Below are 17,169 nucleotides of genomic sequence, written 5' to 3' on the forward strand. Positions count from 1 at the left end.
AATATATTAATTTAGAGTAAAATATAGTATTAGTCCCTGAGATATAGACATTGTCTCATTTTGGTCACAAAATTCTGAAAATTTACTACTATTTTTGTTATTTTTATAATTGAACCATTAATGATCAAATGATGTGACTTTTATTCAATTTTTCTAATTATCGTTATCGAGCAAATGAATTTTTTTTCTGTCATCATTAGAAATGATCATGGGTCAGACCAAGTTTATATTCAATCTGAACCCAACCCAAATATAACACATTTTCAGTCGTCATCCAATTTAAATTAAATTAAAAAAAAAAACCCACTTGATCCAAATTTAAGGTGAAAATCCATAGTTAACCTAACGCGATACAAATATATATAGAGAAAATAATCTCAGTGACAAAAAATGTCTTATAATATACGATTTTAACCAACTTTTTTTGGATTTGCCAAAATGACCAACTAAATCGCAATGCGATCGATAATTCGCAACGCGATCTCCGGTATCGCAAATCAGTTTCCAGATTCGCAACGCGATTCTGACTATCGCATTACGATTTTCCAAATTCGCGTTGCGATTTTCCTAATTCACAATGCGAATACGTAAATCGCAACGCGAATCTGACTATCGCAATGCGATTTACATAGCGCCATTCGTATCCAACGCGTATTTTTTTTCAAATTCCAAACACGAATATATTAATATATCGGAACACTGAACCGTCCACAGTATATCCCGTAATCGCAACTCATAACCTAAAACCCTAAATCACAACTCAGTCTCATTTTCATCTCTCACTCTCTAAGGCGACATCTGTCCCCATCTCCGACGAAATCAGTCCCCATCTCCGACGATATCAGTCTCCATCTCTGGCGAAATCATTCACGGTCAGAAATGAAAAATCAATCAAATCAACCACAAAGGGTTATTTTTTTTAATTATTTTTATTTTGAAATTTTTGCATTATTATTAGGTTTTTCATAATGAAATTGATGATATGTTTACTGGTGTTTTCAATAATAGATTAACCATTTCACTTAGATTGCTTATTATATTCATTCGATTGCTGCCAATACTGCTAAACTGTTTAGTCTTTAACCTTGTGAAGTTAGTATTTGTCTTTGTTTTGTCTTTTGGTTGAAGTAATGCAATCCATTCAAGTTTCTTTCAATTTTAGTATTTGAAACCGAGAATGACTATCGTAATGTGATTCTGTCGTTGCGATTTTCATTTCGCGTTGCGATAGTCATTTTCGTGTTGCGATTTTCATTTTCGTGTTACGATTTTAAATTTCAGAAACTATTCTTCTTCTGCAAATTGAAACTTGAATGAATTGCATTACTCCAACCAAAAAACAAAGACAAATACTAAATTCACAGTGTTGCAAATTTAAGTTTGAAGAATAAACTACTACTCTTTATGTTTATTGTTCTTGTTATATCTTCACAGTGTAGTTTTTGGTATATCTAAATTGGTATGTTTATTGTTTTTGCAGAACTTTTATTCGGCTCAATTGACCTTAAGAAATAAAGTAAGCCTGGCCAAAACAATTGCGTCGAAGCTTTCACCTGCACAAAGAAAAATATTTGAGGATACTTGCTTCGGGTCATGGCTGAAAGTACAACATCCGGGTGGAGATGCTATGTTGACCCATCTGTTTCTTCAAACCATGACTAGCGATCTACCATAGACTATACAACGTCGTGATGAAGAGATATGGTTTGATTTTCCACCTGCGTATACGTGTTTTGGGCGGGAGGAGTTTTGCTTAATCACTGGTCTACGCTTCGGAAACGATGATGTAGATCGGTACACTAGACATATTACCCGCCTATCATGGTTTTCCCGGGTTTTTCCTGAGCTGTCAACGGAGAAGTCGAATTTACACGTGGAAGACTTGACGAGGTTATTGAATAAGAAAGATGGATTTACTCGGATGGATGACGTCGATGTTGTCCGAGTATGCCTTCTAATACTTTTGTAAGCCGGCTTTTTAGGCAGAGAGGCCTGACAACCTATTCCTAATTATCTAATTAAATTGGTAGAGGACCTAAATGCATGGAACATGTTTCTGTGGGGTTCGTATCTATGGAAAGCTACATGGAATAAGTTGTCGTCTGCCTTTGATGATCGGAAAAGTTTGTGTGGCGATGGTTCCAAATACACTTTGTCAGGCTTTATTTGGGCCTTTAAGGTAATAATTTTAATATAATGTTTCTAAAATTATAATTAATTCTTTAACAATTACTAATGTTTGTTATTATATTGTTTGTAGATTTGGATATTTGAGGCCTTTCCCGCCATGCAGACATATGCATTAAAAACTTCTAATGATATTCCTAGGGCTATTTCCTGGAAGAGGAAACAGTCCTTGCAGCAATGGGAAGATTTACTACCGTATACTACAATAAATAATGTAAATTAACACAAATACTACCATATGTTTATAAACAAGTTATTACTAGTACACGTTTAACTTTGTTCGAGCTTTTATATTGTTAGGAGGCCAACACTCCATTACAAAGGCTGACACCCACGGAAGTTGAGCTTGCCACTGATTGGTGGCAAGCTAGTAAGTGTTTTTTTGATGGCACGGATGATGAGTAGCCACCACTTCGAGAGCCATCACCTCGCCCAGAGCCATCACCTGATTGACCCGAATATACACCTCCACAACGAGAGTCATCACCTATTCTGTCAAATCATCGAGCCTCTTCTCCACCATCACCTCATGATAGGCGACCGGCAAAGATGCCACTACGTTTATCTCCCTATTCTCCACATCCACCTCCACGGGATGAGTTAGGGGAGTTACGTAATGAGGTCAATGCTTTGCGTGAGGAGGTCGGTACTTTACGCGATGACAATAGTGTATGGCGTGTTTAGGTGTCTACTTTACGTGGTGAGGTAGTAGCTCTACGTGAGATTGTAGTATCATTGCAGAACGAGGTTCATACTTTACGTAACGAGGTAAGTTTAATATTTTTCATATTTAACTTGATGATAAATATTCTCGTAATTTCACTTAGATTGCTTAGTAAATTCATTAGGTTGCTGCCAATACTGTTTAACTGTTTATTCTTTAACCCTGTGAAGTTAGTATTTGTTTTTGGTTGTCTTTTGGTTGAAGTAATGCAATCCATTCAAGTTTCAATTTGCAGAAGAAGAATAGTTTACTATCGCAATGCAAAAATGACTATCGCAACGCGAAAATGACTATCGCAACGAGAGAATCGCAATGCGAAATGAAATCGCAACAACAAAATCGCAACACGAAAATGACTATCGTAATGCGAAAATGAATATCGCAATGCGAATTTGACTATCGCAATGAAAGAATCGCAATGCGAAATGAAAATCGCATTGTGATTCTCTCGTTACGATAGTCAAATTCGCATTGCGATAGTCAAATTCGCATTGCGATAGTCAAATTCGCATTGCGATAGTCATTTTCGCGTTGCGATAGTCATTTTCGCGTTGCGATAGTCATTTTCGCATTGCGATAGTCATTTTCGCGTTGCGATTTTAAGTTTCTGATTCTATTCTTCTTCTGTAAATTGAAACTTGAATGAATTGCATTACTTCAACCAAAAGACAAATACTAACTTCACAGTGTTGAAAATTTAAGTTTCAAGAATAAACTACTACTCTTTATTTTGTCATTGAACCTGCACTAAAACTATATGTTGTCCTTTTAAATGTTTATATAAGTGCTTACTTCTGGAATGTTATCTGATGTATTTTGTGAACAATGATATAATAATGACTTGGGTGAATACCGTGCAAGTTTGAAATATATTTGTCTTTGTTTTCACTGTTTAATATCATGTCTATTTATTTACTGATTTATGTATTAATTTATTTTTAGCGGCATGCTAAGGTGGATGCTCTACATCGGGTTTTTCTTGCAAAATGGAGTTCACGCATCAGACGGCGTGCACGTGCCATTACGTCTCCGTTCACCTCAATAGTGCGAAGAATCCGTAAGAAAAAACCCGACTCACCTGTCATCGTTCAAGAGGCCTCCCCTATCGTTCAAGAGGCCCCTATCATCCCTCAAGAGTCCCCTCCCACCGTTCAAGAGGCCACTGTCATCATTGAAGAGGTCCCTCCCAACATTCTAGAGCCCGATTCACACGGCGTAATATATCGAATTATTGAGAAGCCCCCTCACGTGCCGGACATGATGGATGATTTTTGGCTTTCGTATAAGTTACCGGCCAGTACCATTTCGGTATATGAAGTGGAGAAGAAACAACTACCGGAAACAATTCTGGATAATACCCTTTGGGCTAATACCGCAGTTGATTTTTATCTACATGAGCGGAGCCAAGGGTGTTACGCTGACATATACAAACTCAACGATGATATGCATTTGTTGATTGAACGGTCTTGGTGGGGTGTATTATTAGGGGTTAAAGACAACGACTATTTCGATGGGGGGTAAGTCTTATATTTCTTCTTATATTTCAGTTTGATTTTTTTTTTAAATTTATGTAATTCACTAATATATTTCTTTTTTTGTAAAACAACATATTGATGCATGGGTGACACGTCTTCTAATTGTAAGGAAATTAAAGAAAAATATAAAAAAAAAGCGCGATATACAATTATGCCGACGTCTTTTCACGTAGTTCACTTGAAGAATCAACGACAGGAATCATATGTGTTGCTAATGGACAAGCTAAACTTTATCCTGCATGGTGGGAGGTCGATAAGGTTAGTATTTATTTGTTTAAATATTTTAAAGATGTTCATAATTAAGTGCGCAATTTGAATTATTACATTTTGATGCAGGTGTTTATCCCTGTTTTGGAACGTACTCATTGGCTTCTCGTCGAGCTTCAGCTCCCATCCCTAAAGACAATTGTATATGACAGCATGATAAATTACATATCATTGTTTGATTTGAGAGATATTATTAAGGGATGGAGCTCTCATTTGGCTAAATTCTTGGATGCAATTAATTATTGGACTAATTCTGGAAACAAGAAGCCAAAGAAGTTCAATGTTACAGTTATCAGAGACGAGACTGTGCCACAACAAACGAAGGAAGCCAGAGGGGATTGTGGTCCTCTCGTATGCATGTGCTTGGAGCGTTTGACGACAGGAAGTGCACAGTTTCTACCTCCCACCGATAGAGATAGAGGGGCAGTAGGCTTGTGGTTTTGGCATTTTATGGCTAGAACGATATATGCGAGACGCTGCCTACCTGCATTCGCGTTATGAAAGTGTCCATAAACAATTTGTAAGTCAAATGCAAGTATTGTTAAACATATATACTCTTTTTGGTTTGAAAATGTTTGGTTAAGTAGCTAGAATTCAATAATTTATTGTCTGTAGGTTTTAGATGTGTAGAAAGTGTTGTTGATTCAATGTTTGGTTTCTGCAGATTAATCCTGAAGTGAGCTGCGTGAAATGGATGTATGGGTGCAAAAGTTGATTCAATAATTGATGAGGAAATAATTCTTATTATTATTTTTTATTGTTTAATTGATTTGTAAAAGATGATTTGTAAATGTTGATTTGTTTAATTGATGTGTACATAATTATTATTTGTGCTTGTTTAATTGATTGAAATGTAATAGTTGATTTGTCGATTTCAATCTGCATTATGTTGAATGCAAAATAGACTATCGCAACGCGGAAATGGCTATCGCAACGAGAGAATTGCATTGCGATTCTCTCGTTGCGATTTTCATTTCACATTGCGATTCTCTCGTTGCGATAGTCATTTTCGCGTTGCGATAGTCAATTCCGCGTTGCGATAGTCATTTCCGTGTTGCGATAGTCATATTCGCGTTGCGATAGTCAAATGAATGTCTAATAAGTGATAACAACTGAACATATCATAGCAATGTTCAAACTCAAGTTACTAATACATGCCTAACTGAAAATGTTAAAAGTTCACACATAATACAACGTTTGCATTTAAAAATCACCTAAGTTAACAGTCCCAAAAGGTGAAGCCGGTTGTGATTGGAATTTTGATGAGGATCCATATTTTGATTGTGATGGCACTGGTGATCCACATGTCAACCTTGTATGACCACTTTCCTTGCACCAACTACATGTCGATCTCTTCTTCTCTTCACCCTTAGACGGTATACGATCCTTTTTGGTCGGCCAGGTAGCCTTCTGTTCATGGCTGGTGGAAAAATTGTTTGTAAGTCATCTGATATGTCCCACTCAGAAGGATGTGGAATAGGGTAGATAATCTCGACATAAGTCTGTCGATATACTTCTGTAGTGTAGCAATCCATAGCGTATGCGCTTGAATCATCTTGGTTTAGATGAATAGCAACTTTTATAACATGGCCACACGGATAACCAGATGTTTGCCATTTCATACAACTACACGTCTTTGCATTTAGATCGACAAGCCCATTTAAATTATTATCCAGTACTTCAAACAAAGTGTTTGAACATGGTTCAACTCTCCATGACGTTGACTTCACAACACGTTTCGTTATCTTTTTTTCAGTCCATGGTGTAACACGATGTTCCAATGTTCCTGTAAAATTAAATAATTAATACTTAGTAAAATATATGATAAGTTACGAATTTAAAGAAATAATACCTGAATGGTTTCTTTTCTTGTAGTACCATTGTTGAATAGAGGCTCGAAAAAACTCCATTAACATAGTAATGGGTAATTTCCGGGAATGACGACTTAGAGCGTTGATTGATTATGCACTATTAGACGTCATGAAACCATATCTTGCTCCAAGTTGATGTACTCTTGACCATCTTTCAAACCCGACATCTTCTAGTGTTTGAGCACACTGAGGTAAAACACGTCTTAAATAGTTTATATACTTATTAAAATCCACTTCCCGATAAGCTTTTACAGCCTTCCAGTAAGTTCATTTGTGATTTTTTATACCAGCAGACCTTGATTTTAGATTTCTATACAAATGAACACCACAAAGTCCATGAAAAGCATCTGGGAAACACCTTCTAACAGCGTTGTCAATTGAGTTTGCCCTATCGGATATGATTGTTAGATTGCTAATAGGACCTATGCAATCCCTAAGATGCCCCATAAACCATGTCCATGAATCAGAGGTTTCAGATTTGCCAACCCCGTAAGCTATTGGCAGTATCCCATTGTTAGCATCCATGGCTACTGCTAATAAGTTTACTCCAAGGTATCGACCTTTTAAATGTGCTCCGTCAACTATAATAATTGGGTGCATGCAAGTAATAAACAAACGAATCTACAAAATCATATACACAAGAAATATAATCATTTAAATGTGAAATGCATGTAACTAACAAAAATGAGCCAACAAAATTATATTGATTTACTAACCGTAGCACCAATGGCGATAAACAGCAACTCAAAGCGTCCATCTCTATCTGTTTTGATATGAGTTACCGACCCAGGATTTTTCAGCTTTAAATTGTGGCAATAAGCCGGCAGTTGGGCAAACGATGCTTCTGGCGACCCCTCAACAATTCCAAGGCATAACATTTGGCTCTCCAGGCTTGAGAATATGAGATACTAATCTTGAACCGAGCATTCATGTCAGTCATAATTTCATGTCCCCGATATACCCTGTTATTCAAAAACATTAACTCAGCCAGAAAACCACCCAACACCTTTTTGTTTGCCTGTCTATGGTGAGGAAAAACTTGGGTTCTTGAACATGTATGTTTATCAATAAAAGTCCTAACTTGAAACATTTCGCAATCTTTTAACCTCTTTGCAATCATACGCCACGTACAGTTTTTGTCAATCATACACCTTGTTTCGAAACGATCTTTGCTTGATTTGTTAACTTTTAGTTGATAGCCATCTTCCACACATTTCGTATACAAAGCTATCTTCAAGTCTTCATTTGTATCAAAACAATCATCTTTCTTGATACGAATAATTTTTGTGTAACAATCAACTGTTATCTTTTCCAACTATTCTTCCAGTATCTGATGTAATTCTGGCATATTCCAGTTATACTCCTGTGGCATTTTCTTCGGGGACTTTTCTTTGGGGATTTCTTCTTCTTCTTTTTCTTCTTCAGGGTTATATGAATTACAGAATGGATGTTCAACATGTTCATTTACAGTCGTAACTTTCTCCTCATTATCATCAACAACATCTTCCTCGGCAACGGCTGTTTCATCATCAAAATTCGAGTATTGACCAATATCAAAATCATTACACGCAGGGTCTGTTTCTTCTTCTGAAAAATCATCAAAATCCGAGTATTGACCAAGATCAAAGTCCGGGTATTGACCAAGATCAAATTTTGAATACTGACTAGTACTCACAATTTTTTCTGTTGGCTCATCATCGTCTAACTGGTCAATACGAAAACCGGAATTTGGTGCTGAAAGTTGATTGGGATTTGGATTAGGGAAAGGTTGTGGGTTTTGAGGTTGTGTTTGGTATTGGAAATGTGTTGAAACAATATTTGCTTGGTGATGAAATTGTGGTGGAACCATTAAATTTTGAGCACCATAAACTGGGGTTGAAAAACTTAGTTGATTACTACCCGCTACTGACTCAACTTCACTACTTCTAGGTTCAACAACATACAATGTAACATCATCACTTGAAACACTAATGTAAGCAATGAATCGTTCAACATCTTCATTGTCGGTTAACAAATAAACTTTACCATTTCTCTGATAAGATAGCCTAAATCCACTTAGGGGCTCTAAATTCAATTTATTTGCAACACGTAACATTAGAGTTTCATAAGTTAACTTTTTTAATGACAGTTTTAGTTGAAGATTCATGGGTAAAGGCATATATTGTAAAACACCATGAACATTCTCCCATGACCCTCCAAAACACAAATCTATCCAAACATGATCAACATTAGATGATTTCATTATTGTAAATTAATTTACTAAACAAACGAGCTGCGAAACTAAAATCTGTTGCCGGATGGGGAATGATGTCATTGGATATAGGAACGGATGTTGCCGGAGAGAGTGATAGATGGAGATGGAATGAGTTGCGATTTAGGGATTTAGGTTATGAGTTGTTGTTGCTGCGTAGTTATATACCCAAAACATTTGTGTTGCGAAACTAAAACCTGTTGCGAATTCAGAAATCGAGTTGTGAATTTGAAATTCAGTATTGCGATAGTCAGAATCTCGTTGCGATAGTCAGAATCTCGTTGCGATAGTCAGATTCGCGTTGCGATTTACATATTCGCATTGCGATTTACGTATTCGCATTGCGATTTACGTATTCGCATTGCGATTTACGTATTCGCATTGCGATTTACGTATTCGCATTGTGATTTAGGAAAATCGCAACGCGAATTTGGAAAATCGCAATGCGATAGTCAGAATCGCGTTGCGAATCTGGAAACTGATTTGCGATACCGGAGATCGCGTTGCGAATTATCGATCGCATTGCGATTTAGTTGGTCATTTTGGCAAATTCAAAAAAAATTGGTTAAAATCGTATATTATAAGGCATTTTTGATCACTAAGGTTATTTTCTCATATATATATAAAGTTTTTATATTTGTTCAATAAAATATCATTTAATTTTAAAATATAAAGGGAAGCTTATTATGATAAATGTCTTAAAAATATATTATTATTTATAAATTAGGTTAGATTGAGTTTTTTATCCTAAATATGAATCTGATCTAATTTTATTCTTAAAAAAATTGATCTAATTTTTCAAAAATAAGTCAGTTTGGGAATACTTTTGACAACATAAAACGGATTTTCCATATCATAAACAATGCTAAACACCCAAAAGTTAGTTTCAAATCGTGATTAAAAAAATGTAATTTTCAATCTAATCTCTAAAACTCAAATTTTTAACTTTTACAGTGAAAAAGTCACTTTTAGAGTAAACTTATATTTTAATACTCAATTATTTAATTTTAACTGATTTTAGAATTAATACAATATGTATAATTATTTTATTTTTCATTAATATTTATATTAATTGTTAAATATAAACTGATAGAACCTAAAAGATTTTTTTCTTTAAATCTTATCAAATCAAATTGAGTTAAAATTTATAAATTATATTATTCAAATTCAAATTATTAAAGAAGAATAAAATATTCTTTAATAAATGAAATAAATTCAAAATTTCTCTAATTTTGTTTGAATAATTTAAAATAATTATAATATAATATTTATTTAAAAAAAAATCTAAATCATTGACAATCCAGAAACACTCATAATCGTAATCGCTTGAATTTAAATTTTTTAAAAGGATAATATGTCTCTAACCAATATTAACAATAAACAATGGGATAAATACAAATGATATAAATAATAATAAATAAAACAGAGTTAGGGGATAGAACGCGCCACGAAAGCGAGTCCAGAAATATTCCCTTGGTAAATAGAAAATGATTAAACCGTTTGTGCTTAATATGATATGTTAAATACCGAATTTACTGGCACACTACTGTACAAGCGTCGTTGCGTGGGCAGTGCCTCTATTGTATGACCTAACCGACCCCACCTTCCTACATACTAACATTATGGGCTGAACCAATCATTTCTACGGACCAACTCTATTCATTGCTCTTTGTTTCTTGGCCCGCCTATGTGGGTCGGCTGGCTTTGTCTTAACCGGCTCAAATTTTAGTAGCCAACTTTCTATTTATTTTCAGCTTATATAATAAAAATACTTTTTAATTTAAATTTAATTTTAGAATATATTTATATAATAAATACAAAATGCTACAGTTTCTCAATAAAATGTAATTAGCTTTACAGGGTTCGAAGTAACCGTGCTAGCACCTAAAAGTATAAATGAGAAATCATCTCAAATTACATTCATTACTCTATTTGTTGTTTATTTTCACTTTAGAGGAGGAGAAGAAGAAAAAGAAAAAGATGTCTGGATCATATATTGCTGTGTTGATAAAATTCAGAAGAACAGTTAAAAGCACCAATGGAATTCCGCATACAAACTAAGTTTAGTCCTGCAGGTCAGGCATGCAAATTATAACACTTCAAAGATGATCAAAGGATTCAACAGATGTTATGGCAAGCAGTGTAGCTAACTAACTCCCATCATCATATCTTTTTTTCCTCTTGAATTCTCCAACTCTGTACCAAGAAAGATCACCATCATCCTAAAATCTACGTATAGCTGAAGGAGCCATAACAAGGAGGCAGCTCTGATTGAGAAAAATCTAGCACCATAAAACCCCGGATTATCTCTTTGCAGCCGACTCCGGATCTATTCCTACCTTACATCATTGTATCTAGATTCTTGAACAAAATTTGTTTGGACCTCTCATCTATGGCATTGCAAATCAGTAAATCACCTGACCGGATACCATATATCCACTAATCCTACCAAATCTCATGTATCACAAAATCTAAAATCTCCAAGGCTCTAAGGGCTATACGTCCATATTACCAAAGATCGCTCAATCAGTTGAATATATACAGTTAATCCAAGGCTCTAAGGGCTATACGTCCATATGTCACCAGCATAAGCATGAAATCAATGTATTAGAATTGTGTTAGACATCGTTATCAGAAATGCATGTATATGAATCAGTTGCAAAACATCTGTGCAGAAAATGCTTCTATATTTACTATAATGATCCATCTCTTCTGCTATAAAATTATGCTGGTCAGTCAAAACTCAAGTGAGTTTATTATGACTACTAAACTCTTGGGTCCCTTCCAGAAGTGGTTATTAATTGTGATTCATTTTCCGCTTCCCTACCACCATATGAGCAGAAGCAAATCTAAGCATCCATTTGAATCAATTCTGAGGCTTGGAAGACGATACTTAGAAATAGCCAAGGTTTGGAATACTTGATCTAAGACTGCCCATGAGTTAGAGAAGAGAATCTGATAGGGAAAAACAAATCCTAATTGAAATTCACCAGCACTCTCGGTGCACGGAAACATTATCACCAGCTTATAAAAGATGCTTTATCCCTCATGTCGCAATCCAACAGGAAGGAGTCAATACAACTGTCGTCTTTTCTCTACTTTATTTCAAGCATAGCAGTCTAGCAGTTTCAAGTTCCTAATGTCTTCTTAAGTTCTCGATCGGACTACATAAAGGTGCCCAAGCAGTCGACAAGTGTGATTGATAGAACTTGAGCAAAAGATGACGTACCATACAAGTTAACTCATATGAAAAGACGGCTCTTCTGTCCAATAGAACAGGAATCACTTATTTCCATGCACTAGTGTGTGCTAAATGGCTATTCAAAGCAGACTATTCAACTTTCTGTTCAAAATTCAAGATGTCGGCCTCAAATATTTTTCCCCTTGCTAAAATACTTGATTTTCTCAGGGTCTTGTGTTAATAAGCTAAACCAGAAGTTTTTCTTTTATTTAGTACAATCAAAGCCACAATCAAATGTAATTAAAATACTGTACCTTTCTTCACCTCTTAACCTTTAGCCCTATTGTTTGGTCTTCTGTTTGCATGGAATTTCTCTATCGAGTATCGACTTCACCACTTAGAATAACACCAACTAACAACTAACAACTAATTTCAACTTGCAATCCATCCTGTAGAGGTTCCATAGTGGAAAGTATTAATGCATATAGACAGTAATAATACAAGAAACTTCTATTGCAAACAAACTCGATCATGATTGCCTCAAATTCCTCTAGGCTTATAGTGTCTCTCACCATAACCCTTCACATGAGGATTGCCTTAAATACATCTATGTTCACAGGGATTAATTCACAGGGATTAATTCCACAATATAGTCCGCATATGGAAACTAATAAATAACTAGGAAAACTTGAGGCTACGGCAATTGGAGAAATAATTATCCGAAGTTCAAGCTATGATCTTACGGGTTTCAGCATCAGCTATTATAGAGAAAACCAAAGAGGCTACTAAGAAGGAAGGATTAAGGTTTCTAGAAGATTTCATTCTACAAATTTATATGAAATGATGATACAGAGAAAAATATAAACATGAGACAATTAACTAAGCAGCAGAAGAAAGATAGCAATCAGGAATCAACAAGAATATATTTGACAAATAATTCATATACAATGCTTATATGATTGGAAATTTAACTGTACAATAGAACAGAGACATATTTAGCATTAACTTTGATAAACAAAAATTAGATAGCGGACTCCACGGGGTAGTCAAATAAGGAGAGAAGGAAACAAGATACAAAAGGCAGACACAACAAGAAGACAAATGATAGCTTATTTTGTGGTTAATTTTGAAGAGAAAAGGAGAATCGAGAACTAAATTAGAGGCCAAATTTTAAAAGAAAATAGAAAGACAAGGAACTATATTGGAAGCTAGTTAGAGAAAGAAAGGTGCTCTTATTCCTTGTTAACAAATTTCTTGGCAATGATAGGGCGGACATCATCAACGTCAGCCAGAGACTCTAAGAAGGGAAGTAATGAAATTAGAGCACAATCGGACGGATCATCAAACCAACTCTTAATAGGAATCCCATTATTCACTTGCAACCTGAAAACCTGAAACAAGCGAAGAAGAAGAATTCTTAAGAGATGATGCATTTTGATCCCTTTCCTAGGTGATAATAAGAAGCACATCCACATAACCTATAAATGCTCTATATTTTAGTGGAATAGATTCTCAAATATTTCATACGTCATTTCTAATCATAAGAAATGCCTCAAAATCTGAATCAGTTTAATGACAGAGATGTGCACTCACCAGCTCACATCCACGTAACCTTTGCCTCAGTAAATTATATCTTGCAAACACATTAAGTTTAAGCTAAAAGAAATAAATGCTTAAAAAAACCATTAACTGCCAGGATGACACAAGAAAGCTGAAGCTCATGAAAGTAAATGTTTAGTCCAAGTGTGGCATGTAATATACCTGTGGAGAATTATCAATTATAGCAACTTTTGCAAGATCAACACCTAAAACTGTCAAATCTTTAGTGTAACTTCCATCTGAAAAAATGCAAGATTCACGATAAACCCGCCGTGATATGAGCTTTTGATCTGGGTCCAATATGTTCAGTAGTTGTTCTGCGTATATGCTTTGGCTGGCAGTAAAGATGATAACTTCAAACATCTCTGCAACTTTCTCCAAAAATGCATGGAGGTCAGGCCTCTGCTTTACATACACAGTATGCTCTTTCATGTTGAAAAAAACTGTAAAGGTGAAGTCGGCATCATCACAAGGTTCAAGTGTAGAGTGGACAAGAGTTTCTGCATGAATCAAAGCAATGGTGATCACATTTGTTTTACATTATTTAAGGCACAGAGTGATAAAGAATCAAATCTCGAAATTCTATACAGATCCTGGAAAGAGAAAGAAGATTCTAGATCACAAATAAACCGTATAGCTGCAAAACATGCATGTCTTACCATCCAAATCAAGCACAAGAGTTATGTGCTTCCTTCTCCGTGCTTCTGTTGCAACTGAAGTAGGCCGGAAGCTTGATACAACATCAGATAGTTCTGGTAAATTTTTTATAAATGATTGCGGGTCAAAGTCATCTGCTTGATCAGAGTCGGAGTTAACATCAGATTCCTCTATGCAAGTTCTCATCTGATCAATTGCTAGATGCAAGCCGGTATTATCTTGAGCCATCACAGCTTCCTCATGCAAGTTAACATCATTTATATCATTGGCTTTGACAGTGTCCTCGAGGAAAGGCAACATCATGTATTGCTCAGCCACGTCAAACAACGTGCTTGGCTCAGAACACTTGAAATCAGGAAATGAATTGGTTCCAGAGATGTTATCATTAGCAGCATTTTCGTCAAAGGGTATGCTCGCGATTATCATGTCAGATATAAAGAAATCTGAAACATTACATGTTTGACTACCAAATGAACTTTTGTTATCATCGCTATCATCGATGCCAGGGCCATAACTATGCCCTACCACAATTGAAAAATAGGTAATCATATCAAATAACGATCATAATAGAACATTGCAACTTTCACAAAATGAAAACGTAACAGCACCTCGACTATTTGAATTCCACAAAAGTTCTTCATCCAACTAGTGAAAGATTTAAGTAGAGGTAAAATGACAATCATTATAAGTTAACATATGCAGAATAATAAGATGCCAAGCTTGGTTAAGAATACAGATTACTATGTTATACTTTATGCAAATAAAATGTAAATTTTTATCACTTAACATGAATGATAACATGAAATATCAAATGCACAAAACTCCAAAATACCGGAAGTTCATATAAGAACATAGCCCCATAAACTGGAGAATCGGAAACAAATTCATGCAATATATAGCATTTTATCAGCTGAAACAAAAAATAACCTGCATTATTGTCAATATTTGGTTGATTGTATATTTGGATCGACTCCAAGAAAGGAGAAAATATAGTCTCTAAGTTTGAGGCACAGCTGTAGGCAGTTTCCTGCAAATTAATAAACCGCCGTTAATAAGATAACGCAAACTAAGGAGCAATCTACTACATCATATCTTCAAAATGGAGGCCAAAAACGAAATTAACAACTAAAATCACAAAGTGATGTCCTAAACAAAATAAAAACTTACCATTCTTCCTCCTGTAGCAGAATCAACGATAACTGAAAGCTGTTTTTGAAGCTCAGAATTGTGTTCATCCAAAATTAGTTGTTCGACACAGGCTCCATCAGTTACAAAAACTTGAGAGGTCACATCTACATTTGATGAATCTATAAACAGTCGGCAAGCAAATTAAAAAGTCAAAATAGCAACATATTATCTTCCCTTTAAAACTTTTTCAAGAAAAGAACAAGTTAAATCTCTAAAACAAGAAGACTATCATGCACACATGTAAGTAAACAAATGAATATATGCGAATAACCAATAGGCTCTTATGCTTGGAAGCACCACATAGAGGATGCTTGGAAGCACCACATAGAGGATGAACCAACATGTTTCGAGGCAGGGAATACATGCAAATCCATATGTACAAGAAATGAGATCCTAATTTCCTATTATCTCCAATGATTGACGTGTGAACTTACTAAACTACATAATTATATAATAGGGCACTCGAATGATATCAGTAACTGTAGCAATTAACATTAGAGTATTAGACAAGTATCAGTCTTGGTCAATTACCATCGTGAGAGTTCTGAATGCATGAACTGAATTCAGCTTCTAGTTGAGAAACTCTGACATGGCAGCAGGGTCTTTTACAAATCATGCTAGACTTCTGGCACACGCGGAGACCATTTTTTTCTCTTAAAGAACCCGTGCTTGAGTTGGTCCTCATTCTTAGTGATGGCATCTGATCTGCAAATGTTATGTATTCCACAATCTCGACTATGGAACATCAGTGGAGACACCTCTAAACAATCAAATCAAACCAAAAGTGTTACATGAGTCATCAAGGTAAGAAGCAAAGATATTAAAATAAATCGGTATAAAGAACTAACACAAGACATACACTGACTTATAAAAGAAAGGATTTTCAAGCAAAATAATGAAGTACTAAGCTGTGAGATACGTTAAGATAATCAAAGTCCATGACTTTTTTATAGAGCTACAAAAGAATTTTAAGATAATCAACTCAAAATAACACTGAATACCACAATTCTGAACCTAGATCTTAATCTCAGACAAATATAGGGTTGATCATGCTATGGATTAAGAGAGAAGTTTTCATACAAGCAAACTTAAAATAGAAAGAGCAAGGTAGCAAAACTACTACATGAAGATATAAGAAAGTAAGTAGCCATATCAAACAAAAACAAAATCTTCAAGTAAAACCCACCAAGATTAAAGTCAACCCCAGTCCTCAAATTCTCATAAAACACGGTAACATCCCATCAACTACCTTAATTACAACAGAAAAACATCAAAAGATAAATAAAAACCCCAAAAGATCAAAAAACATTTTGCATATTAAACCCTAAAAAGACCCCAAGCTGAAATGACAGTTATACAGTTCCAACTATCATTTGAACAGTCATGAAAATAAAACCCACAAAAACCAAGAGCTAAAGATCAAAGAAACAGTAGAAGAAAACAACAAAAAGTTCAGCTGAAAGAAAATTAAGTCTAAAATATGGGATTGTTCAAGAGCTGAAAGAAGTACCTGTTTGAAACCAAAAAAGAAGAAAAAATGCTTTTCTCTCTCTCTCTCTCTCCCTTTGAAAGACTAGTGTTTTTTGTTCTCTCTCTCTTTAACTTCCACGAACGGTCAAGACAAAGGATGGAGGGGCCAATGTTGGCCTCTACCTGATGATACGGACGGCTGTGATCTAATCTCAAAGCAACTTGGATCAGTGGGATTT

General features: G+C 35.2%; 1 protein-coding gene across 2 annotated transcripts; it reads right to left on the minus strand.

Annotated features, from left to right (window-relative positions):
* Nucleotides 1-13,101: 13,101 nt before the first annotated feature.
* On the minus strand, nt 13,102-17,028 carry LOC120169930 (CTD small phosphatase-like protein 2). Of its 2 annotated transcripts, none has more exons than XM_039177989.1 (7): nt 16,971-17,028; nt 15,992-16,220; nt 15,440-15,564; nt 15,200-15,299; nt 14,275-14,793; nt 13,778-14,115; nt 13,102-13,407 (listed from the first exon to the last, which is right to left on the minus strand). In XM_039177989.1, the coding sequence occupies exons 2-7, from the start codon at nt 16,158-16,160 to the stop codon at nt 13,249-13,251; spliced, it is 1,410 nt and encodes a 469-aa protein (XP_039033920.1). In that variant the 5' UTR covers nt 16,161-16,220; nt 16,971-17,028; the 3' UTR covers nt 13,102-13,248. The 2 variants fall into 2 exon arrangements, with proteins under 2 accessions (XP_039033920.1, XP_039033919.1); XM_039177988.1 differs by having other exon boundaries at nt 15,440-15,579.
* Nucleotides 17,029-17,169: the final 141 nt, after the last annotated feature.

The sequence above is a fragment of the Hibiscus syriacus genome, unplaced genomic scaffold, assembly GCF_006381635.1.
Source record: "Hibiscus syriacus cultivar Baekdansim isolate YM2019G1 unplaced genomic scaffold, ASM638163v2 tig00111769_pilon, whole genome shotgun sequence".
Lineage (NCBI taxonomy): Eukaryota > Viridiplantae > Streptophyta > Magnoliopsida > Malvales > Malvaceae > Hibiscus > Hibiscus syriacus.